The sequence below is a fragment of the Hypanus sabinus genome, chromosome 19 (genome assembly GCF_030144855.1).
Source record: "Hypanus sabinus isolate sHypSab1 chromosome 19, sHypSab1.hap1, whole genome shotgun sequence".
Classification (NCBI taxonomy): Eukaryota; Metazoa; Chordata; class Chondrichthyes; order Myliobatiformes; family Dasyatidae; genus Hypanus; species Hypanus sabinus.
The window spans coordinates 19,667,689-19,694,579 of NC_082724.1; the positions used below are offsets into that span (position 1 = coordinate 19,667,689).

Genomic DNA, 26,891 nt, shown 5'->3' on the forward strand with positions numbered 1-26,891 from the left:
AGTTCAGGGAAGGAAACACTTCATCAATGTAAATGCTGTCTTCATTCATATGCTATTGAACAGACTTATGCCATTTAGGGATATTGGAAATTTAAAATAGGCCCTCATTTCATGACAAAATATAAGATTAAATGAAAATAATAAACATTGCCCACATTTTGAAAAGTATTTTTTTTTCTTTAGTAAAACACAAAAAACTTACAATTGCATATAGAAAGTCAAGCACAAAATATGTTTTATTTATATCCTTACAATTACAATCTGTGATTTGAGTGCTACTGACCATGTCAGTAAAACAAAGAAAAGCTATTTAACAAGCAGAGCAATCCAATTGTTCGTAGTGCAAGCATTAGATGTCTGATTCTGTTATATTTTCCATTTTTGCTCATGAAACATAGACACAAATAAATGCAAGATACAAATAACAGAGAACAGAAATCTCTTACTACAGGAAATATTTTGCCAAGGCAGAAAACTCTGCGCAATGTTCTATAAAATTCCAATTCTAACCGAATTGATGGAATATTAAGGGTATAAACCAAAGAAAAATAATTTAGGTAATAATCGGAAGTACAGTTACAATACAATTCTTCACAGCTTGGCAGCACAAGTCATTTCTGCCTTTCAGCAGGTACCTATAAAATATTGCAGGAAAGAAATAAGAGGAGTAGACCTTCAAAACCGAATTTGTAAAGTATTGCATCTGCCTTGCTTACTCCCTTGTGTTCCACTTGGTATTTTATCATTCTTCATAAGGCTTAACAAAACAACAGTATGATTTGTTCCCTTTGCCAAAAATATATTATGCTAAAAGAAAAAGCAACCATTATGCGGAGTAAGGTACAATTTAACTAAACAAACTGATAAAAGTCATTCTGTGCCATTTCCGAAGTACATTCCCTCCAGTTGAATCTGTTCATGGTTAAGAGTTGGTAAATTAAAATTGTTTATTTCTTGAAAATTAAAAGAAAATATGGAAGACAAGACAGACTGAGTCAAGTTAATACTGTTGGTAAATCTGCAATTTAAACTAAGTTCAGTGCTGCTCTAAACCACAACATGGGTGAACATATGTGCAGATACTTAAGCATAGCATTTAAAGTTTATTTTTTCTCTTAAACAAATTTAGAATCAATTGTTTTGTTATCCTACAGTAGCAGTAGATTGAACAGCAGCTAAATCATTTTTTATGCATGTGATATTAAGCCCCTGGAAAAGGCAGACAATTCTAGCAGCATTTAGTTACTTCCATGTGGCAAAGACAGTAAAGCAACAAATAAATACTCATTGTTCATGTGCAGATAGCTAAGTTACCCAATAGACATCTTGTAAACCATCTAGCCTTTCATAACTAAACTATGTCCAGCAGACCACAGTAGAAACTTAAAAAACCCTTCTAAACATTTCTTTCCAGTGAAAACTGAAAAGCATAATTCAAGGCACTGTACTCCTGCAGGGTTATTAAATATATCTCAATATCCATTCAAGTAATGTAACTTATTTTAGTGTTAAATATACAAAGCAAAATATAAAGTGTCTGAATTGCAAGACAAATGCAACTATCACCCAAGAACTATCAAGCTTTCAGCAACTTTGTGAAAATATTTCACAGTGATTGCTCAATGCAGTGTATGGCTATGTGCACTAGCAAGCCCACTCTGGCTGCCAATAGTATTCAGCTACCATCTTATATTTAATTTTATCTGTATAAAGAAAGCAGTTAAATAAAATGGTTCTCAAAAATTGTTTCCCCATGCCCTTATCATCAGATTCTTCATAACAAAGCTAAGTAGTCCTCATGTTGGACCCAGATGGGTTTATAATAGGTTTCTGGAGTGGTACTGGAAACATCTGTAAGCCACCTTTGCTGAGAGATGGAAATGAAGATATTCCTTGAGTATTTAGCACCCCAGGCTGCGATGCTGAACTTGAGAGACCTTGCCATTGTACACCATATAGTGGTGTTGGGATCATTCCACCATACTGACAAAGAGGCAGCATGTAAGTAGGTACTGTACCAGGAATAGGAGTGGCTGACATTCCTGGTGGTATTGTTGACTTTCCTAGTGCTAAAGCAGCTGATGCTGGACACGTCATCGGAGCGGAAACTTTCCTCATCCTCCCTGGTGCAGCTATTCCCTAAAATGAAAAGTTTTAGAAATGTGACTGACAAACTGTCATTACAAAACAATTCCAGTAGATTTAGAACAAAAAGTGCAGGTGTAAAAACATTTCCAATACACAATTCGACAAGCACAAGGGCAAAGTAAAATTAGTAGACTTGTTTATTTCCAACAGATCAATTGTAATATAGCTTCAAGTCTATTGCTAAGAAGTACTATTCTGAGAGGCAGTGTTTTCATTTATCATGAAAAGTGTGCCCAGTTTAAATGTTTCCTTATGTAGGAAAACCAGATTTTAACCAGAAAGATCAGGCACTACATGACCTGAAGCTTATTTAACCATAGTCTGAGCAATTGAATTACATGAGGTGTAATGTATCTAAAGACAAACACACACAAGGAAGTGCAATTTCGTCAATGAAAATGTTCAATTGTTTTCCCCAGAATGAATTTAAATACATAGTCAATTACTTTCACATAAGATCCTGTCTACTTTGGTGTCTTAAGCCTGAAATTTTGACCATTCATCATCGTTTCACAGAATGATATAAAGATGCCAAGCTCTTACTCACATCAAATTGGGAGATTTTCTGCTTGACTTCCATATCAAATTTATGTTGATTCTGCTTCAGCTGATTTAAAGAAGGCTTGAATTGTGCAGCTCCTACTGTTTCTTTGGTCCAGTCATCAACAAGCTTATGCAGGTCATCTGTAAAAGTTCCCTTCTTGTTATTACTGTTGTTTGTTTGGGAGTGCTGTTGAGGTGGCTGCTGTTGTTGGGGCTGGGGCTGGGGTTGGTGCTGGTGCAGGACCTGTTGCACTGAATGATTTGTACTAGCGCTACTTGAAGACCCTGGGAGAGGAAAGAAAATCAAATGTAATCATTGTAACATGGCATAATTTTAACTGATTTATCTTTGTAAATGCAACTGCAAATAAAAATTTAGTCATAAAATCAAACTGAAGAAATCAATATGCTAGAGTACAATGTTGGTGCAAATTAAATTATATCCATAATGCATACGAATCAACAGAAGCACATGCATTTGTAATGAAGCAAACAGTGCATTGCTGATGTGCCAATCTAACCTAAAATGTAAAACAACTTGCACATTAAACACCAAGATAATTAAATGTTATCAAATATAATAAAGCTCATGCTATGTGTAGTGGAGAACAGAACAAAAACTGGATAGTTACTACTGCGATCTTTGCCTAGGCATAGCCGTTTCAGGGTAGACCCTATGAAGTAAAATGATACAAGAAAAACAGTTAGGCCTTAAACTATTTATAACATCCACAATGGTCAGATGATGCAATATGAAGTTATTAACTTGGCTGATTAAAAATCAATGGTCTAGATATTAAGAAATTAACAGGCTAATCTTGTTACTCAATTTAACAAAAATAAAATCTAATAAAATTCACTGTGCAGCCACACCAACAAAGTTTGCACTTACGACCTCCAGAAGAAGGCACATAATAGTTTTTCATTGTGTTAAAAATTGCATATTGTTGCAAATTGAAATGTTTTAATTTTCTTCTCATCCAATAATAAAAATGGCATTTTACCAGTATTACTGAAAATAGAAGTATTAATGTTTTCAAATGGAAATGATAATGTAATTTCACCAAAACTAAAATTGTACAAAAATACAAACTCAAAAAATATCAGCAAGGAAAATATCTAAAAATTACGAAGTAAGCCATATTAAAATTATTTTTCCAACAGACTGGAATAAAATCCCAACCTAATTATTTGGAATGCAGAACAGATAAAATGCCACCAACTACAAAGGCTAATTTGGATTGCCAGAGTTAAGAATAACCCAATTGGTTTGACTGCACATAAACTGTAACATTCATTTTTATAAAGATATATTGTTCTGCAGGTCTGTGGCCATTAGATATCAATGGGCAGAAGTCACAACACAATGTTTGCAAACCTTAAAACCCTAGTTAAATTTGTATTAATATGCAAGTACAAAAGATCAATTATGGGGAAGTGTTATTTTCTATTATAGATTCCTTTCCTTCACACACACTGCAAATAATACTTCTTTCCTCTCAAGTGAGCCCCAAACAGTAAGTCACACTGGCAAAGAAATACTACTGTTCTTAATACCAACTTTAAAGAACAATTTTTGCAGAATAACTTAATCCACAAATAAAACAATATGATGCACCTCTGTTGAATGTCATATGTAGTAGCTGCAAAGCCAAGTTAGGAAAGTTTAGGTGGGGAAACAATTTGCCCCTTCTCAGACCCAATTTCAGCCCAATATTATTTCTTTACTATCTGGATCAAAAAGCAGAAGTGAACTCTACTATTAAAATAAAAAGTCTGGATTTTGCAGTTGTAACAATGTTAAAATTATCTGCATTTGATAAGACAACCTAGAAGTGAGATTTTGAATTTGTCCTCAGTGATTTAGTGGATCTTCCACAGGCTCCGTGGTTGTGATACATTCTCTGGTTGAATCAAGGGAATGGTTAACTTAAAATAAGCAAGAATTACAGCAATTTCTTGATTTTGAGTTTTCATAAAGGGTCATTTAAAATGTGTGAAGTGAACACAGATATTGGCTGAAGGGGCATTATTTCAGTACTGCACATTTAAATTTGTGACTACCCTATCAAACTTTGTCCAAAGAGATACTAACTTTATATCAATTCCAATTCTTTTGTGTTTCAACATATTTTTTTTAAATCATCAATGTAATTAGCTGATCAGGCAGTTTGAAGGCAACATTACTGCTTGTTACCAGAAACCAAATAAATATCTTACAGCAAGCAGTGTCAGTAAAAAAGAATGCTGTCTCCTCATCATTCAAAACTTAACCATGTGTGAGTTTACTAGTCTCACTTTAGGCCCCATGCTCAACTTGGTGACAAATACGCCGCTGGCATGACTTTCAGGAGTCACAACACATTGTTAATGTTTAGAGAACTTTATATCTGGTTCTGCGGTTTCTGATCCAGTCATGCTCATTGCTAACAGCAAGGATTGAGATGCAGGGATGTAAAATCCACCAATGGACATTAAAAATAATAGATGTTAAAACTGAATATTCCTTAAATAAATAATAAATGGATGGAAATTATTTGCTAGCTTCACCAGAAAATACCTGATATGATCAGCAGAACACTTGTAAACTATTTGGTCATACCAATGAAAAACAATTTACAGTGCAAAATCCAAGATATTCTTTCAATCACAACATACCACAGTATACTAATTCAGGAATATCATACAATACAGAATGGTTCACAGAATTCACAGCACAGAGATGGGTTATTTGACCCTATCAAATTATCACGTATTCAGGCATTAAATTTTCTCTTGTATGCATTTTAACTAGTCACCTAGATTCTTTCTTTCATACCTTTCCCAGAGTAAAGAATTCCATATTTGATTGATAATGGTGATCTTAGCAAATGATCTCACTTTGACCTCAAATGAAAATTACTTCTCTTTATCAACTTCTTTGGAATAAATGATGACTTATTTTCACTCCATTTTTGAGAGTTCTAATAAGAATGTGAAAAGTTCCCCAAAAGGGACAGACAGTTGTTGATACAAGGATCAAATGTTGGTTTGCAAGATGATCCGCTCCTAGCTCCACTTTAATGGAGCCTGAGTTCTCCCTATGCATGCTCTTGACATTCCCAAATACTCCTTTTCCATTTGAAGCAGTAGAGGGCCAGAGATTCTAGACCTTTAGAAAAACTCATTCCTTCCTGGAGAGTTTGAAACATCTTGAAGCTATTCCCTTCCCCCCTCCACCTGGATATCATTGCTCATGACAGAATTTATTCCAGAATAGAGTTTTTTTTTCCCAGGAGTCTAGTGTTGGGCAGGCAAATGTGCCACCTAGCAAAGTATGTGTAATATGGCCTCAATGTTGGAGATGTGACGAAATCTCCACACCTACCCTATGATGGCCATTCTTTTTTTTAAAGAACAAGATTTGCTGCAAGCAAAGTTGAAGTGAACAAAGACTGTGGATATTAGGGGCATTATTTCAGAATTGCACATAAATTTGCGAATATTTCTTTGGTTAAACATTTTAAACACAATGTTGATTTTTAAAAAATGACTGGCTATATTCCAAATAAATTAAATTGAAATGTGGTGAAAGTGTTGGTTATATTTTGCAGGAAAGACGTTATTGATGCTCATTCGAAGTCACAGATGCATGGTTACATGAAAAGCAATGGTAACAGCTAATAAATTCTTGTAATTTGCAGGCAAATCACTGAATGAAACCATAACTGCAAAGTGATTCAGGGACTTTCCATAAGAATCTAGTAAAGTTCAAAATTAACTTTTTAAAATAAGCCCATATTTCCCATCATGTCAGTTAATGAAAATTATAATTAAAACTGCTTCATACTTCTAAATATTATGCATGAAATAGGTCACCATGTGGGAAATTAAACTGAATGTTTTTGGCCGCAATTCAAGTTTTTATGGTCAATGGGAAACTATTCAAAAGAATATTTCAAGTTTTAGGGAGCAAGAAGTTTCCAACTGTATTATCAATTACCTAATATGGTGTTTACTGTTAAACGTTTCAGGCTTACTTTGTTTGAGCACTGCCAAATTATAGGATGTTTTGGCAAGTCTGAAATCACTTTCAATGATATATTGATTATTTGGTACATCTTACTAAAGAGGCATTGATCTATTTCAGAGACAACTGTTAACCTTTAAGAACAATATGTGCCACTGATTACCTCAATACAAATATAGGATTAGATAACAAATGCTTGCATTGATCAAGATTTTCAAACTGAACTCTGAAATGGATTCATATAACTTTAAAAAGGAGGCAATTTATTAGCAGATTCATTCTTAGTTATTTGTTTTCATTATTTTACTCACATGGAAAGAATTACTAGTTTAGATTTAAATCATATAGCCTGATAATATGGTGAACAAATTGTAAGATTCACAATACTTAGATTGCACTTAAATCACATTATCTACCATATTCCCTTTCACAGAATCATTAAAGTACAAGTTTTGATCACAGGAAATGTAGATCCCCCTATGAAAATCCACAACTAATAAATTGTGAAATTATCCCTACAGATTGAACCAATGTCAAAAGAACAAGAGATGGTATTAACAAAAAATAAACTAATGAGCAATTTGCTTCCTTGCACAAAGTAATGCAAGAACTGATTTCGTTAATTTGGTTAGTATTTGCATGTTCTGCAAGCTATAAATTTGCAGTAGCACCTGGCATAGAGAGATCTGTTAAACAGATATCAGCACCTTTCAGCACTGGTTCTGCTGATAAAAATACTGAAAACCAGAATGCAGGAAAAATTGTGTTTCTAGAACCATACTTGAGAGAATCAGTACAGACAACTGATTCTTCAAAACAGTTCAATAATTCGTGCACATGAAGATCCACTTCTTCACACATAATGGAAATAACTAGTCAACTGGGTCTAAAACATACCTGTTCTTTTTCTCTGTTAGTAACAGTTTTAAAAGCACAATCCACAATAGGAAGGCCTTTCAAGAGAGGTAGAAAGGACTTAGCAAAACGTCATTTCATCAATTCTTTAAGGAACGGAACAGAGCTAAGCCATCCATCAGAAAGGGCCCTCACCATCTGGGGCATTACTCTCATTAATACTTTTGGAATGGTGGTTCAGGAGCCACACTCAATAATTCAGAAGCAGCTTCTTCCCCTCCATCACCAGATATCTAAACTGTTTATGAACCTGTGAAAACTAACTCAATATTCCTTTTTTAACATTATTTATTTTGGTCATTTATAACGTTTTTGTCTTTCCAGTGTACTGCTGGCACAAGGCAAATAAATTCGCATCACGCAAGTTGATACATCTAATTACGATTCTGAGAAAAATCTGATGCAATTGACTAAACACAAAGGAAAAACACAATACCATATTATATTACATACACAGTTTAAATATATGAACACAGACTTAATTATTTTAATAATCATTCACATATAATAAAGGGAAAGTTAAAAGTTAGAACCCACAAAAAATTTTTAAATGAAGTACATGGCTTTCTGTTTAAATAAAAAAGACATGCAAATCAAAGTCATTGAAAAGCAAAGAAACAGGCCCTTCAGCCTACCTAGTCCATCTAAGCTGCCTCCTCCCATCGACCTGCACCGGGACCATAGCCCTCCATACCCCTAACATCCATGTAGCTATCCAAACTTTTCTTAAAGTGTTGAAATCGAGCTTGTATGCACCATTTGCACTGGCAGCTCATTCCACATAATCCTCAATGAGTGAATCCTCAATATGCTCCCCTTAAATTTTTTACCTTTCACACTTAACCTCTGACCTCTAGTTGTAGTCCCAAAACCTCAGTGTAAAAGGCCTGCTTGCATTTACCCTATCTATACTCCTCACAATTTTGTACACCTCTATCAAATTTCCTCTCAATCTTCTGTAGTCCAAGGAACACAGTCCTAATCTATTCAATCGCTCCATATAACTCAGGTCCTCCAGACCCAGCAACATCCTTGTAAATTTTCTCTGTTCTCTTTATTTACATCTTTCCCGTAGTTTGCACACAATACTCCGAATTTGGCCTCACAGATCTCTTATCCAACTTTAGCATAACACCTCACCTCCTGTCTCAATAATTTAATTTGTGTAGTCCACTATGTCAAAAGCTTTCTTTATGACCCTATAAACCTCTGACACCACTTTCAAAGAATTATGGACCTGTATTCCCAGCTCCACTGCACACCTCAGTGCCCTACCAATCACCATGTAAGACCTATCCTGGGTCATCCAACACCTCGCACTGATCTGTGTTAAATTCCATCTGCCATTTTCCAGCTGGTCTAGATACCACTGTAAGCCATGATATTCTTCTTTGCTGTCTATACACCCCAACCTTGGTGTAAACTGCATACTTGCTGATCCAGTTAATCAAATTACCATCCAGATCATACATATAGATGACCAAAAGTAACTGACCTAGCACCAATCTCGAATTTACTACTTCACTTTGAATGCCCAAAAATCACTGAACCTCCATGTCCAACCTCCCACGTGGGACCTTGCCAAATGCCTTGCTAAAGTCCATGTAGACAACAACCACTGCCTTGCCTTCATTAATTTTTCTTGTAACTTCCTTGAAAAACTAAGATTGGTTATACATGACCTACCATGCATGAAGTAATGTTGACTATCCATAAACAGTCTATGTCTATCCAATTACTCATATCCAGTTCTTTAGAATACCTTCCAGTAACTTTCCCACTACTGATGTCAGGCTCACCAATTGATAATTTCCTGGTTTATTTTAGAGCCTTTCTTAAACAGTGGAATAACAATGGCCAACTTCCAATCTATTAGCACCTCATCTATCACCAATGATGATTAAACATTTCCACTAGGGCCACGGCAATTTCTGCACTAGCCTTCCACAGAGTTGGAGAGAACACCTTGCCAGGCTCTGGAGATTTATCCACCCTAACTTGCCTCAAGACAGCAAACACCTCCTCCTCTGTAATCTGTATAGGGTCCATGACCTCGCAGCTGCTTTGTATCACATCTATAGTCTGTGTCCATCTCCCGAGTAAACACAGATGCAAAGACTTTTTTAGGATCTCCCCCATCTCTTTTCGCTCCACGAATAGATTACCATTCTGATCTTCCATTGGACCAATTATGTCACTTGCAATCCTTTTGCTCTTAACATATCTGTAGTATCCCTCAAGATTGTCCTTCACCTTGTCTGCTAAGGCAATCTCATGCCTTCTTTTAGCCCTCCAGATTCGTTAAGCATTTTCTTGCATTTCTCCATAAGCACCTTATTTCTTCCTACCTGCCTATACCTGTAATGCACCTCCTTCCCCTCTTCCCCCCAACCAGGGCCTCAATATCTCATGAAAACCAAGTTTCCCAACACTAGTTATCTTTGTCTTTCTTTAATTCTTACAAACACATACAAGCTTTGTGTTCTCAAGACTTCACTTTTGAAGGCCTCACACATACTGTCTTTGCCAGAAAGCATACTGTCTCATTCCACACTTGCCAGATCCTTTCTGGTACCACCAAAATTGACCAGGCTCCAATTTACTTTACTTTATTGTCACCAATCGATACTAGGGCGTACAATCATCACAGCGATATTTGATTCTGCGCTTCGCAGTACAAATATGAAGTACAAATCAAAGTAAATATAATAAAAATTTAAATTATAAATCATAATTAGAAAATAGAAAAGGGTAAGTAAGGTAGTGCAAGACAGGTCCGGATATTTGGAAGGTACGGCCCAGATCCGGGTCAGGATCCATTCAGCAGTTTTATCACAGTTGGAAAGAAGCTGTTCCCAAATCTGACTGTATGAATCTTCAAGCTCCTGAACCTTCTCCCGGAGGGAAGAGGGACAAAAAGTGTGTTAGCTGGGTGGATCGTGTCCTTGATTATCTTGGTAGCACTGCTCCAACAGCGTGCGGTGTAAAGTGAGCCCAAGGATGGAAGCTTGGTTTGTGTGATGGCACTAATGGGCCTTCTTGGCAGTGGACTCTGCTTGGTTAGACCAAGTCAGGTCATTTGTGATATTCACCCCGAGGAACTTAAAGCTTTTGACCTGTTCCACCTGTGCACCACCAATGTAGATGGGGTTGTGCGGTCAGCTACTCCTTCTGAAGTCAACAACCAATTCCTTCATCTTGCTGTTGTTGAGGGATAGGTTATTGTCTTTGCACCATGCCACCAGGTTCTTAATTTCCTCTCTGTACTTACACTCAACATTACTCAAGATACAGCCTACAATTGTGGTGACATCAGCAAGCTTATATATTGAGTTCGATGGAAACTTGGCTACACAATCAATTTAGAATCTCAGCCTGTGGACCAGACCTATCTTTTCCCACATTTACTTTGAAACTAATAGCATCATGATCACTAGATTCAAAGTGTTCCCTTACACAAACTTCTGTCCTTACTCATTCCCTAACAGCAGATCAAGTACTGTGCACTCTCTCATTAAGACTTCTATGTACTGATTAAGGAACCTTTCCAGAACACATTTGACAAATTCTATCCCATGTACTCCTTTTACAGTATGGGAGTCCCAGTCAATATGTAGAAGGTTAAAATCTACTATAACAACCTCATGCTTCTTGCAAGTCTGCAATGCTTCTACAAATTTGTTCCTCTAAATATCTTGGACTGTTGGATGCTGGTCATATCATTCTTATTACTCAGTTCCACCCATAACGCCTCACTAGACAAGTTCTCAAGTGTGTCCTGTCTGACTACTGCCATGACATCTTCCTTGACTAGTAAAGCCACCACTCCTTTAATCCCTTCTGCTCTGCCACATCTAAAACAAAGGAACCTTGAAGTATTAAGCTACTTGTCCTGTCCCTCTTGCAACCAAGTCCACTAGTGGCTACAATATCACAATTCTAGGTGTTGATCAATGCCCTGAGCTCATTTGCCTATCCTACGCTGCTTTTTGCATTTAAATATACACAGCTCAGGACATTAGTCAGACCTTTTGATTCCTGACTTTGCTTGAGGTCTCATCAACATCAGTCTTTCGTTCCCATCCCCCCCCCCCCCCCCCCATACAGTAATAGCAAAACTTCCCTCTAAGATATTAGCCCCCCCACCCCCCTTTCAGTTCAGGTGCAAACTGTCTCTTCTGTACAGGTCCAACCTTCCCTGGAAGAGAGCCAATGATCCAAAAATCCTCTGCCTTCCCTTCTACACTAACTATTTAGCCTTAAACTATGTGATCTTGCTATTTCTGGCCTCTCTCACACTTGGCACAGGTAGTAATCTTGAGATCACAGCCCTGGATGTTCTGTCCTTTAACTTGGCACCTAATTTTCTGAACTCATCACTTTTCCCACCTTTGTCATTGGTGCTGACATGGACCATGACCTTTGGCTGTTCACTTTTCACTTAAGAATGCTGAGGACTCAATCCGAGATATTCTAAACCCTGGTGACAACGCGCCATCCAGGAATCTCGTTCTCATCCACAGAACCTCCTTTCTGTTCTAACTAGCGAGTCCACCTATCACCACATTTCACCTCTTCTGCCCCTTCCCTTCCGAGTTACAGAGCCAGATTCAGTGCCAATGACCTGACTGCTGTGACTTTCCTCTGTTAGGTCGTCTGCCCCAGCAGTACCCAAACCTATTGCTGGGGGGGGGGGGGGGGGGGAGATTGCCACTGGCTGCTTAAGCCCATTCCCCTTCTTGACTATCACCCAGTTTTCTGTGTCCTGCACTTTCAGTGCAACTACCTCTATATGTCCTATCTACTACTCCTTCAGCCTCCCAAATGATCTGGAGTTCATCCAGATCCAGCTCATTAACACAGAGTGTTCGAAGCTGCAGCTGAATGCATTTCTTGTAGGTATAATCACAAGGGTCCCTGCCTTCCCACATCCTGCAAAAAGACATCCACTACCCTGCCTGACACCTCTACTGTTCCTAACAGAGTAACCATAAAAAAGGAAAAACAATACACTGTTGGGGGAGTAAGACACTCTACCTACAGCTTTTTTGCCTTCTCTGACTGAAGCCTCTCCTCGCTGAAGTCTTGAAGAGGTAAAGCCTCAAAACCCCACTCTAACTGACCACTCCAACAATAGCTTGTCCGCTTGTCCCTGCCTTTCTTTAACTTGTTCTTGTCAATCAATCTCAAATGATGATTGACTACTGCGAAGTATCAAACTATTGTGAGTTGCTTACACAAGCTGGATGAACTCAGCACAGGTCGGGCAGCATCCGTTGAATTGAGCAGTCAACGTTTCGGGCCGAGACCCTTTGTCAGGACTCGGCCCGATATGTTGACTGCTCACTTCAATGGATGCTGCCCGACCTGCTAAGTTCATTCCGCTTTTGTACATGTTGATTTGACCACAGCATCTGCAGTGTACTTTGTTTACTGTGAGTCGCTGCCTTTTCTGGTCAGTGAATCTGAGTGAACTATGTCTTCTTAGGGTTCCGATCTTCAATTGGGTGCTGCCCAATTAATTTTTCTCATGAAGAGATAAGTAGTGGGGGCCAGACAGGTACCCAGAAGGAGAGGGGAGACCACGTGTGTGAATCAGGGGAGAGTTTGCAGGTAAGGGGCAGTGTCAAAATGTGGAGGACCACCAAAGTGGAGTGGTCAGAGAGGAAAGAGTACCTTGGCAAGGTGGGGAGGGGCAGCCATAGGGGAAGGCAGACTGATTGAATAGAGTGCAGATGGGGACAGGAGAGTGAGTATGAAAGAGACGAGTTGTTAGGGTGGAGGTAAGAAAGAGATAAGCTATCAGTCATTTAAATGGAACAGAATCTCTTGGAAAACAACTTTACATTATTCCTTTCCAGATTCGTAAGATTTCCCACAGAAATTATTAATGCACCCAGAAAATCAAGACATTGTCATACAATGTGAATATTGAACAAATAAACACACAGTAATTTAGATATTATTAACCACCATTGTGTCCACTTTCATAGACATGACTTCTGTTGTCTCCAGCCATATCCCTTCTCTGTAAGAAGAAATATATTTAATTTCTAGCTTTTCTCAGTTCTGATCAAAAGGCATTGACCTGTATGTTAATTAGTTTTCTCTGTCCAAAGATACCATGATTCCACCATCTGCAGTGCTTTTTGGTTTTTGATGAGACATAATCAATGTTGTATTGCACTCAAGGAATGACACTTTTCAAAGATAACAGTGTATGAAAAAATTTCATACCAGAATAATCTGGGATTTAATGGTTAAGTATAATAGCCCAAGTGATAAACTTAGAAGTTCCACAGTAACTAATGATATACTATGATAAATCATTTTCTATGCCAATCACTAGTTCTGGCAAGGAACAATATCTGCTACATATGTCTGATGTCACAGCCACAATCTGCAGATGTTTCTGCTTGCTCTACAATACTTTTAACATGCTAAGAATGGTTAATTTTTTTGACTTATCATCCATTTTACCTACAATAGCATTATGTATCAAATACATTTGCAAAGTCAGCTTCAAATAAAGGAAATAAACAATGTATAAACAGTAAATTTGTCAATACCTGGTTAAATGTGAATGCATAAATTGATACTCTTTCATAGTTAATCACGTGCAGTTGTTTTGATGCAAAATTCTAATTGATCACACTCTTTACAAAAAAATTGAAAGTTTGGAATACAAATAACTGATTCCAATAGTGACCACTTGCTAGCACAAATGATTACTATTAAAATAAGTTATTTGTATCCAGGAAGCTAATATCACTTTGTACTCAAACTCACATCCAGGTCCACCACTGCAATGGGGCTGGGGGGAGCTGGGAGCAGGGTGGAGTAGTTAATTTCAGTCCCCCCTCATGTATTTGTCTGTGATGAAAATTTCTGCTGAGAAGGAAAGATAGAAGACTTGTCTTCTATTCTCAAGATAAGGAGATGCTATACTGATCTGATCTGGCTACTACAAATAAATGGGAGTATCAAATATATGTATAAAATTCACATTGGAAATTATTGTGTTGCTACTAGACCTGCTCCCAAAGAGGGAAACCCAGTTTGTTGAAGAACCATGTACACACAGTTAAAGATCATCACATGTGCTCTGCATGCTGTTTGATGCTATGGCATGTGCTTAGTGGCCCCTATGTGTATGTATGCACATGTAAGAAGGGCTTTGAATTTAAAAAAAAATGTTATGCATAGATTGGTGTCAGATTGGATTGATAAATCAAATTTTAGATCATTCACATAGTACCAGAAATTGTGTTACACGTCGGCATACTGGCAAGCATGGATTTTCTACATCTATTATTATAAAGCTAAACTTTTGGTTGTATTGGTGTGTTAAAAATAAACTTTAAAAATGATTTATCTGTAAGGGAATATTTCAAAAAACTATCTTGCACAAATATGAAATCTCCTCTGGTAAATACAAATATCTGATGTGGGAAAATAATTTATAAAGCTTACCTGCACCAATATTTTCCAAAAGCTGTCCCAAGGAGAAAATTACTTGGGGCTATCAGCGGCTATTGCCTCACCTAGAGTGCTTTGGTGCTAAAAGTGACATATAACAACAATTGAGGGACCTCTTCATTGAGCATCTCTGCTCCATCCGCCAAAAGCAGAACTCCACGGTGGCCAAGCATTTTAATTCAGATTCCCATTCTGACATGTCGGTACATGGCCTCATATTGTGGCAACACCTTATATTCCATTTGGGTAACCTCTAATCTGATGGCATCAATATCTATTGCTCCTTCCGGTAAAGAACATTCCCTCCCCTTCCCCTTGTTCTATTCTCCACTCCTGCCTCTTTCTTTTTCTGATCTGTCTATCACCTCCTCCTGGATCTCCTTCCCTTTCTCCAATGATCTGCTCTCCTCTCCCATCAGACTCCTTCCTCTCCAGCATTTTATCTTTCCTTCTCGCCTGGCTTCACTTATCACCATCTGCCTATCCCCCTTCCTCTCCCACCTTTTCTGGCATCTTCCGCCTTCTGTTCCAGTCCTGAAGAAGGGCCTCAGCCCAAAACGTCAACTGTTTATTCATTTCCATAGTTGCTGCCTGACTTGCTGAATTCCTCCAGCAATTTGGATGTGTTGCTTTGGATTTCAAACATCTGCAGAATTTCCAGTGTTTATAACAACCCATTCACTTGTTTCAATTTCCAAAACCCCTTGAGCTTCATTCGATAGATTGGGAAGCATCCCGCATGATATACAACCAACTGGAAAACTATGCAATTACAGGAAATTTGTGAAATTGTTCAGGAACAAAAACACTGGGAACACTCAATAGGTCAATTAGCATCAGCAGTAAGATAGAAGCAGAGACAGCACTTCAGGATTGTAAACAAGTAACTATATAATATGCAATGTTAGTACTACTGCTTTCTGAGTGGATGCTGCCTGAGCAGAATGTTCCTAGCATTTCATTTAATTTTTCATTTCATTTAATTTACATTTCATTTAATTTTTTTTAAACAGACATGAGAGATCCAAATGGAAATAGGCCCTTCTGCTCACTGAGTCCATAATGGCCACTGACTACACACTTACGCTACTCCTACATTAATCCCAATTTATTCTCCAAACATCTTCAAGTCCCTCCACATCTAGAGGATTTTCCTTCATCTAATCACTTTTGACACCAAAAATCTTGGGAGTCTTACATTTTTAAATATATGGTATTGCTAAAATAAATCAATTGACTTCCTCTAAAATAATGGTATATGACACTAACAAATACAGTAGTGTATCATACATCATTGAGAGAAACTCAATTGACTTACTTTAGTAATACTACAAAAATAAAATTGCAAGATTTTTAGCATCACCGCACCCTAATTTCAATAGTGTGTTGCAATTACCATACAATTGACATAATAATATAGGATTTCTTTACGAAAATAGATTATGTATGCACACATGGGCAAAGTCTAAAATTTTCAATAAAAAATCTGCAATGAAAACCATAATTCATAACCACATACCATTCAAAACATTTAAAATTTAAACTACATATGATTCAAAGTATTCAAAGAAATTAATCAGCAGAAAAAGTACCTAATTTAGATTAATGATGTCAAAACTTCAACTGGACATTTCTTTGAAACAAAAATCTCAAAATTTGTCACTTTACATAATTTTAATGGCCTTCAGGACCTGATAGGACAATATACCTTTATACATTGAAAAATAATACACAAATGTTATTTTTTAAAGAATTCATGGAAGAAAGTTTTTTTAAAATTCTAATTAAGAAAACTAATCAAATTGTGTTTCATAATAAGGTACAAAACTATGTGCTCAGAGTACCATTTAAATGTTGTACAATAACTGGAAAAATATCACCAACTATCAATCAGTAAATTATGGAAAATAACTTAAACTAGAACATTCTGAAAGCAAAAAAATGCATAATAAATATCTATTTCCAAAGTACCTAGGCAAATTTTAAAAATTGCCTTACAGACTTTATACATTAATAATTCATAAAATAAAATTAGAACAGGTGTTCCAAATTCTTAAATGATTAGCTCCAGTGCTCCAGTTTCCTCCCACAGTCCAAAGACATACCAGGTAGGTTAACTGATCATTGCAAATTGTTTCATGATTAGGTTAGAGTTAAATCAGGGTTGTTGGGGATTGCTGGGGTTATTTAGCTCTCAGGGCTGGAAGGACCTAATCTGCACTGTATTGCTAAATAAATATACAACAAACATTTCAATATTGAGTTAATTTCCTGAAATATAGATAGCTGCCTAAATCTAAGAAGCATGGTAAACACTAGTGTTTGCTATGTAGCACTAACTTGTCTGCAGATAATATTTGAGGAGAGTGTATATAAGTCTTTGCTCTTAGCAAGCTGTTGTTCAGAATCATTGTCTAGATGTCTAACAACAGGCTCTGCCCAAGAATAATACTGAAGTTTTTGAAAACCTAAAACATTTTTCCCAAGCACTGAGAGCACAAAGTTTTGTTCAAAGTCATCTTAAAAATTAAAGTGAGTTTTTTGGAGAAGGACAGTGTTTTTTCTTTAAGAGGTAGCCTTAAAACAAATCATGTTATAAGGATGGTAATTTACATGACACAACTGGATCAATTCTAGTGCTCCAGCCAGAATTTTGATGACAAAGTATATCTGGCACAGAAATAATTATAATCTATATCACTAATTAGAACATCCTAAATATCTTTTTCTTAACAATTTATGAACTAGTAGTAAAATGATGGCATGGTTACAAGTGTGATAAGTGAATAGAAAATATTCAAATGTATGAGCTGCATAAAGCTTATAGAAAACCAGGTTAGGCAATTATTTTGAATACTAACTGGAGCACTGGTGTTTTAGCATTTTTCACATGCAGACATCTCAAAGATACAACAGTGTAAAAACAATAAAACGTTCAACAGTCCTTAAATAGGAGTTGTAGCCTCCAGTGACCTTCCTAGTATTGCATCAAGGAGATACACAGCTAAGTATCCAGCTTGTTACATGCAAGTCTTCATTGTCGAAACATGTGTGAAAGAGACCAGTCTTCCAGAGGAGCTCTGAGTTCTCCATTTTTGGTGAGATTAGATGCTAGGGAAGCACACTTGTATATTTGTAATATTTTGAGAAAACTAAAACCACTACTTAAAAACAAATTAGACCAAAATACAAAAGCTTTGGTACACTTAATAAATTTTCCATATTAACTTTATATTTTATGCAGAGAAGATGAGCTCTTCCACATATGCCTTTATTATTTAGTGATAAGCCAAAAGCAGTGCACTAAAGCATTTGTATATGAAATGAAAATGTGCAATGATAACCAATAAATTAAAAACGGCTAAAAAAAGCAGGCTTCCTGCAGAAATATAGAATGGACTAAGACAGCAAGAGAAGATGGGATGATTAGTTTAAATACAAAAGAACAAATACAAACAGATGGACAAAGACACAGGTCCACTGAGGAATCTGGTACGAGGTTTGCTATTAGATTTATAGGTCACTCTCTCAGACGTTTGGTGGAAAACCGTCCAGCCTGCAAATGAATATAAAGGGGAAAAAACAAGACACTAGTAAAGTATTTATAATAGTGACTCAAAATTCTAAATAATTTAGCAGGGTGGATATAACATCGACAGTTTTTTTTTAAAACTACTTAATACAAGAAAAAAATTTATAGTTAAAAATAAAATTGTTTATGTGCAAACAGATGTAATGGGGTGGGGAAGGAAAGCAAATTTAACTCTCATATCAACAAGGTTTAAAATCTTAAAAAAGGTTACTGAAAACTTGAAATAGGTACCTTTGGACATCTGCTAAGATTGCTTTCACTTGAAATAATCTTAATCTGATATCTTATTAGTAAATGCTGAACCACAGATTACAAGCAATGCTTGCAACATCGATTAAATGAAAAGATGTTAAATTTGATTTTTGTGAATTTGTAAACATAATGACTAAGTAAATTTTATTTCTTAAAAAAAGGATTTCAAACATTTTGAAACACTTTGAACTGAATTTTGCAAAAAAAAAGGAAACTTAGCATTCATCATCATTACACAATGAAATAAGCAACATCAGCAATACCACACATGCATGATATAATGAAGAAATTGAGTTTGATTCAATGCTCCTCCACGGATTTCACTCTTTTGCAGTCTCCCATATTCCTCTTTGTGTAATATTGTAAAATTTTATGTAGAGCAATTTTAATAATTTTAAGCATTCATTCCTATCAGATATATTTAAAAAATAAAGAAGCCTGCCAGCTTGTCAGGCACAAACCTGTCAAAGGTTGTCTGGACTTTCTGGGATGAAGCGACGGAGTGACAATGCACAAACTACTCAATTCCAAGATGCAGAGTGTCACCAAGAGCGATCCTCTGCATCTGGATCAAATAAGATAAATGGTGGTGGGAGAGAATGGGAGAGGAACAGGCAACTTGAGAATACAACCCAATGTTGCTACAGGCTGCCCCAACAATTTTAAAAGAACTGAATTTTAGATATCAGAAAACATTAACAGTGAATCATGAGAACAGTTAAACATTGAGTCAATTTTACCATACAACTTAAAATACATCAGCAATATTTATATTTTTAAAGTGTAATGGCAAATGTAATTAGTCTTATTATCCCTAACAATTAAATGTAATTTCTGACTTCTCCCACACTGTACACAACTTGCTGTTTTAAAAATACCAACACCATTTGGTATTGCACTCAAAATTGTCAAAAGTGGCTTCAGTAGATATTTTCTGCACAATATCTCACTTCTGGCTTGCAAATCAGCATAAAGGAGGGAGATTCAAAACTTGCCTGAGTGGTGTAATAACAACAACCTCTCACTCAATGTCAGTAAGACCAAGGAACTCATTGTAGACTTCAGGAGAGGGAAACCAGAGGTCCTTGAGCCATGGAGGATCACAGGTGGAGAGGGTCAGTAACTTCAAATTCCTCTGTGTCACTATTTCACAGGACCTGTTCTAGACACATGTAAATGTAATCCCAAAGAAAGCACAATGCCACAGCTTCCTCAGGAGTTTGTGGAGATTGTGCATGTCATCAAAAACCTTGGCAAACTTCTATACAGATGTAAGGTGGAGAGTGTACTAACTGGCTGCATTACAGACTGGTATGGCAACACCAATGCCTTTGAGCAAAATATCCTACAAAAGGTAGTGGATTCAGCCCAGTACACCATGAGTAAAGTCCTCCCAACCATTGAGAACATCTATATGAAATGTTGCTAGAGAAAAGCAGCATCCATCATCAAAGATCCTCACCACCCAGGCCATGCTCTTTTCCCACTGCTGCCATCAGGTAGAAGCTACAGGTGCCTCAGGACTTGCACCACCAGATTCAAGAACAGTTACTACCCCTCAACTATCAGGCTCTTAAACAAAAGGGGATAACTACATTCATAAGTCTATCCATGGCCTCCTCTACTGTCATCTCCCAGTGGCCACATATTTTAATTCCATGTTCCATTCCCATTCTGATATGTCTATCCATGGCCTCCTCTACTGTGAAGATGAAGCCATACTCAAGTTGGAGGAACAACACCTTATATACCGGCTGGGTAGCCTCCAACCTGATGGCATGTACATCGATTTCTCTAACTTCTGTTAATGCCCCTCCCCTTCTTACCCCATCCCTGATATATTTAGTTTTTTTTCTCTCTCTCTGCCCCTCACTCTGCCTGTTCTCCATCTCCCTCTGGTGCTTCCCTCCACTTTTCTTTCTCCCTAGGCCTCCCGTCCCATGATCCTTTCCCTTCTCTAGCTCTGTATCCCTTTTGCCAATCACCTGTCTTTTGCTCTCAGCTTCACCTCACCCCCTCCAGTCTTCTATCATTTTACATCCCCCCCCTTCTTTCAAATCTCTTACTATCTTTCCTTTCAGTTAGTCTTGACGAAGGGTCTCAGCCCAAAACGTCGACAGTGTTTCTCCCTATAGATGCTGTCTGGCCTGCTGTGTTCCACCAGCATTTTGCATGTGTTGCTTGAATTTCCAGCATCTGCAGATTTCCTCGTGTTTAACTACATTCATTATATTTCTGGTGTTTCCACAACTAATGGCCTGACTTTAAGGACTTTATCTTGTTGTTTTTTGCTCTTGTTATCTATTGCTATTTATTTATATTTGCAAAGTTTGTTGTTTATTGATTCTGTTTACAGTTACGTACTGTTCTACAGATTTGCTAAGTATGCCAACAGGAAAAAGAATTTCAGGGTTGCAGCTGGTGACATGTATATGATAATAAATTTTACCTTAAACTTCGAAATCCAGCAAGAACATAAAAAGTTTAGGCCGATTGGTGTTTTGAACCAGATCTATAATTTACTATCAAGGCTGATCCCATACTTTCTTGCTGAACTCCTTACCTTGACTTTCTCAACCATCCAGATTTCCAGTGTCATTCAACATCAGAATCTTACTATATTGGACTATCAACTGCGCAAATGAAAATTTGCAGTTCTGTGGTGCTTTTAAAGTTAACACCAAAACATTTACCAAATTACTGTACTGTCAAAACATCTTAATAATTAGTTTAGTCACATATGGATTTGGAAACTGTTTATTCAAGCATAACTATTCCTCATTCAGCACCATAAACAAATCAATATTTTGCTTTAAATTATTTCAATAAACTGGAAATACACATTAAACACAACTTGGAATCAATTATTGTTGCTTTGCTCAAATTCAGTACCATGTAGGAAAGTTGATCTTATAAATTTCCCTGCTGTATAGATAACTACGCCCAATTAATTTTCAGTAATATTGTAATATTTTACCAGTTTCTAAGGGAGCATAGTAATGCACTGGCAATTTTGCTGGAGCCACTGTTCTGTTATAAGCTGTGCAAGTGTGCAGCCACACAGTAATTGAAATGCTCCTGCATCTTTGTTGCCACACAGCTTGAACTGGATGCAACCAGAAAAGGTTTACAAAATGTGAAAGATTTTCTTTGTTGTACTGTATTTCATTATACCTTTCAGTTAATATCAAAAGTATGTCATTTTTCAATTTTCATTCTAAATATTTAGAATATACATATTATAAAAAAAACATTTAAAGTGCCACACATTTTTCAGTCTGTGTAAGTAATTTCTGCTCAGAGCAATGGTTTGTCTGCACAGCTGTAAAATAAAAATGGAGGGAATGTTGGCAGCAGTACAGAAACAGAGACCTTGTTAAGTGATCTGGTTCAAATCTCTCAATAGAACCTGGGGAATTTAAAATCAATTAACTAAGTATATCTGAATAGAAAGCTACTATCATCAGTACTGGATCTTAATAAGAGACCCAATGATTTTGGGAATGAAACCTACTAATCCACTACCCATCCTGTATGAAGCTCCAGCCACTCAGCAACTAGACAACCCTTAAAATAACTTAATGGTGTGATTTACAAGAAGAAGAAAGCCCTTAACTGTCATGATGGCATTTATTAGCAGGCTTTTTTGTTTCTACGAGGACAAGTTGCTAGCTTGACACTCAACCCAGCATGGGTGGAAAGCATGCAAGGGAGCCGGCTGGATTCAAACTCAGGAGCCTTCGCTCTGCCACCAGCCAGCTGTGATTTACAAGGCAGTCAGATTATCTAAGAACCACAATGAGAAAACAGCCTACCTGCCATGGACTAAAGCAACAGATTTATAAATACAAACAACCCAAAGTTTGGACGACTTCGACTAGTCCCACAAGCCAGCAAATGAACAGAATCAGGAGTATTAGTGTTTTGTCTCTCAACACACTCCGGTGTATGTCTTGTACAAATTGTGGCAGCAGTGGTGGTGGTGAAGCAGTAGCCCTTAAGTCACCAACAATGAGACTTGGTATCAAAAATCCTCAATACATCATGCACAAGGAAATTTCTGATTTCCAAAAACAGGGCTTCCATAGCTGATAACAGTGCCTTCTTAACCCTGAAAACCACCTGTACACATGTTCTGCTGGAAGATTATAATATTTATTTTCTGGAGAGTGTCACCATTGACAGAGCAAGCCAAGTATTAACAGCATAACTGCAAAAATCAGACTGTGGCCGTTGGCAACAGAACTAACACAAAACAAACTCACAACCTTGTCCTCAATTTATTTGCTACAGACACAGCAGTGCTCAGCCAGGACAGTCTGGAAAGCTCGTCTACTGAGGTTATGTGGGTGGAACTGAGGAAAAAGAAAAGGATGACTGTGTTAATAGAGTATTATAGACCACCCAACACTCCGTAGGATTTAGAAAAGAAAATTTGTAGAGAGATTGCAGACTGTTACAGGAAACAAAGGTTGTGATTTTAACTTTTCACATATTGACTGGGACTCCCAGACTATGAAAGGGCTAGAGTTTGTCAAATGTATTCAGGAAAGTTTCCTTAATCCATACCTCGATAAGACAGAAGGTCAGAATTAGGCCATTTGGCCCATTGAGTCTGTTCCTCTATTCCCAAATGGCTGATTTATACTCCCTCTCAACCTCATTCTCCTGCCTAGTCCCTGTAACCTTTGACGCCCTGACTAATCAAGAACCTATCAACCTCCACTTTGAATATACTCAATGATTTGGCCTCCAAAGCCATCTGTGGCTATGAATTCCACAGATATACCACCCTCTGCCTTAAGAAATTCCTTCTCATCGCTGGTCTGAATGGATATCCCGCTATTCTGTGGCTATGCCCTCTGGTTCTAGACTCCCTTGCTATAGAAAACATCCTTTCCAAATCCATTCTATCTAGGCCAAGTAGGTGTCAATGAGATTTCCCCTCATTCTTTTAAATTCCAGCAAGGACAGATCAAGAGCCATCAAACACTTATCATTATGTTAACCTGTTCATTCCTGGAATCATTCTCATGATTGTCCTCTGGCCCCTCTTCAATGCCAGCACATGTAATCCAAACTAACATCAATAGAAGTCCCAACCAGAGTGCTAATCTAGATCTCTATTAGGGAATGAGACAGGGCAGGTTGAGTAGGAGAACACTTTGCATCTGGTGATTATAATGCCATCGGTTTCAAGATAATAATGCAGAAGGATAAGTCTGGACTTTGGGTTGAGATCCTAAATTGAAGAAAGACCAATTTTGTTGGTATCAGAAAGGATCTGATAAATGTGGATTGGGACAGCCTGTTTTCTGGTAAAGATGTACTTGGTATGTGGGTGTGGTGAACTACATATACCTGTCTCGACACGCCCCCCCCCCCGTGGCTCCTCCCACAGACCCCGGTATAAAGACAATTGGGGCCTGAGACCTGTTCTCAGTCTCCAGGATGTAGCATGGTGGTCAATTGCTGCTTGTTCTTTCTTCCAGTCAATAAAAGCCGATATCTTGCCTCACGTCTCAGAGAGTTATTGATGGTGCATCAATTTTATTGACTGGAAGTTTTAAAACATGGAAAGTATTTTATATCCGGAAAAATTAGACTTGGACCCTCAACACTCAGAAGCAGCTCTTGCCTTTGAACTCTGGCTTGCATGCTTCCAATCATACTTGGAGGAGGTTCGTGCGACTGAGCCCGCTATTATGCACAGAATTCTCCTCTTGAGGGTCACCCCGAAAATTTACTCACTTATCAGGGACCTGCCAACTTACAAAGGAGCACTGGATGCCCTCAAAAGACAGTACCTGCGGCCGGTGAACACCGTCTAAGCAAGACATTGCTTAGCGACGTGGTGACAGCAACCCGGCAAGTCGAGCAGGGAGTTTCTCCGAGCCCTACAGACACTCATGCGGACTTGCGACTGCAAAGGTCTCACGGCAGAACAACATACGGGGCTGCTAGTACGAGACGCCTTCGTTACGGGGATCAAGTCAGTGTACATGCGCCAGTGGCTGCTGGAAAATGCCGACCTTACCTTACGCTCAGTGATCCAGACAGCCGACACGCTGGAGGCTGCTCTACACAACGCTGACACTGTCCAGCCGCGCGATCCCCCGCCGGTTCCGTGGACACCTCAAACCCCGCCACCCGTGAGCGAATTCACCGCCACCGCTGCCAGTCGCGAGTCCACGAACTCCCTGAAACCGACCACAACTGCTGCCAGTCGCAAGGCCACGCAGTGTTACTTCTGCGGACTTGAAAAGCACCCCCGAAAACGCTGCCCGGCCTGAGAAGCAACCTGCTCCAGCTGCGGGAAGAAGGGCCATTTTGCCAAGGTCTGTAAGTCTGAACCACGAGCGGGGTCGGGCAGCGCTGTGTGTGAGACATGGGGGCCGCCATCTTGCCTGCCCGGATGGGGGCGGCCATCTTTGTCGGCGCTAACTCACCCCGCCCCCGACCCACCGGTGCTTACCGGGCACCAAGACGGCAGTTCAACTCTGGCCTCCGTATTCCTCCACCAAAGCGCCCCACACCAGCTTGCAAGGTCAATGATGGACATCCTGGTGGAGGGGCACAAGACTAGCTGCCTGTTTGACACGGGCAGCACTGAGAGTTTTATTGACCCGGACACGGTGCAACACTGCGGACTCGTGACATGGCCGGTAAGCCAGAGGGTCGCCTTGGCTTCTGGGTCGTATTCCACAGACATCCGGGTGGGTTGTGTAGCGACATTGGTGGTGCAGGGCACAGAATATCGGAACTTTGCGCTACTGGTCATGCCTCAACTGTGCTCAACTGTGCTATTGGGGCTGGACTTACAAAGCCACCCCGATATGCATATGACGGGCCCCTCCCACCACTCACTGTCAGGAATCCTCAGTTTTGTGGGAGTTCATCATATACCGCTACTGACCACACACACACATACCGACCCAACATCCCACCCAGCACCATGCCGACAGCTGCTACTGACGCCACTTGCAGCCTCTCCGCCCTCAAGATCTCTCCCCCACCGCTGTTTGCCAACCTGACTCCAGACTGTAAACCTGTGGCAACTAAAAGCAGGAGGTACAGCATGGGGGACAGGCCTTCATTCAGTCAGAGGTGCAGCGGCTGCTCAGGGAGGGGATCACTGAACCAAGCACAAGTCCTTGGAGGGCCCAGGTGGTTGTTGTTTGGACCGGGCAGAAAAATAGGATGGTCGTGGACTATAGCCAGACCATCAATAGGTTCACGCAGCTTGACGCGTACCCCCTACCCCGCATTGCGGATATGGTCAACCAGATAGCTCAGTACAAAGTGTACTCAACAATAGATCTGAAATCCACTTATCACCAGCTCCCCATCCACCTAGAGGACTCCCCCTACACCGCCTTCGAGGTGGGTGGCAGGGTCTATCACATCCTGCGTGTCCCCTTCGGTGTCACAAATGGTGTCTCTGTCTTCCAGAGGGAAATGGACCGGATGGTGGACCAGTGCCAACTGAAGGCCACATTTCCCTATCTGGATAATATCACCATCTGTGGTCACAACTGGTCAGATCACAACGCCAACCTCCACTGACTTTTCCAAGTGGCCAAAGCCCTGAACATTACTTATAACAGGGACAAGTGTGTGTTCGGAACCACTCGACTCGCTATCCTTGGGTATGTCGTGGAGAACAGGGTCATTGGTCCTGATCACCACCGTATGCGCCCCCTGTTAGAACTCCCTCTTCCCACCACCCTCAAAGCCCTCAGACGGTGCTTGGGCTTCTTTTCCTATTACGCCCAATAGGTCCCCCATTACGCAGACAAGGCCCGCCCCCTGGTCAAGTCTACCACATTCCCCCCCCCCCCACCCCCCGCCGAGGCCTGCGCGGCCTTCAGCCGCATTAAAGGGGACATTGCCAAAGCAACGATGCATGCAGTGGACAAGACCATTCCCTTCCAAGTAGAGAGTGACGCCTCC

The 26,891-nt window shown here is 39.0% G+C and overlaps 1 protein-coding gene across 1 annotated transcript in view; it reads right to left on the reverse strand.

Annotated features, from left to right (window-relative positions):
* Positions 1-211: 211 nt before the first annotated feature.
* Positions 212-26,891, reverse strand: part of wnk2 (WNK lysine deficient protein kinase 2) — a 174,251-nt gene continuing 147,571 nt past the window's right edge. Inside the window, exons 24-27 of the mRNA XM_059944123.1 lie at positions 18,552-18,650; positions 3,324-3,365; positions 2,696-2,976; positions 212-2,139 (exon numbers count right to left, since the gene is read on the reverse strand). Of these exons, the coding sequence (XP_059800106.1) occupies positions 1,786-2,139; positions 2,696-2,976; positions 3,324-3,365; positions 18,552-18,650 (776 nt within the window). The 3' untranslated portion in view covers positions 212-1,785. The remainder of the gene's footprint in view (positions 2,140-2,695; positions 2,977-3,323; positions 3,366-18,551; positions 18,651-26,891) is intronic.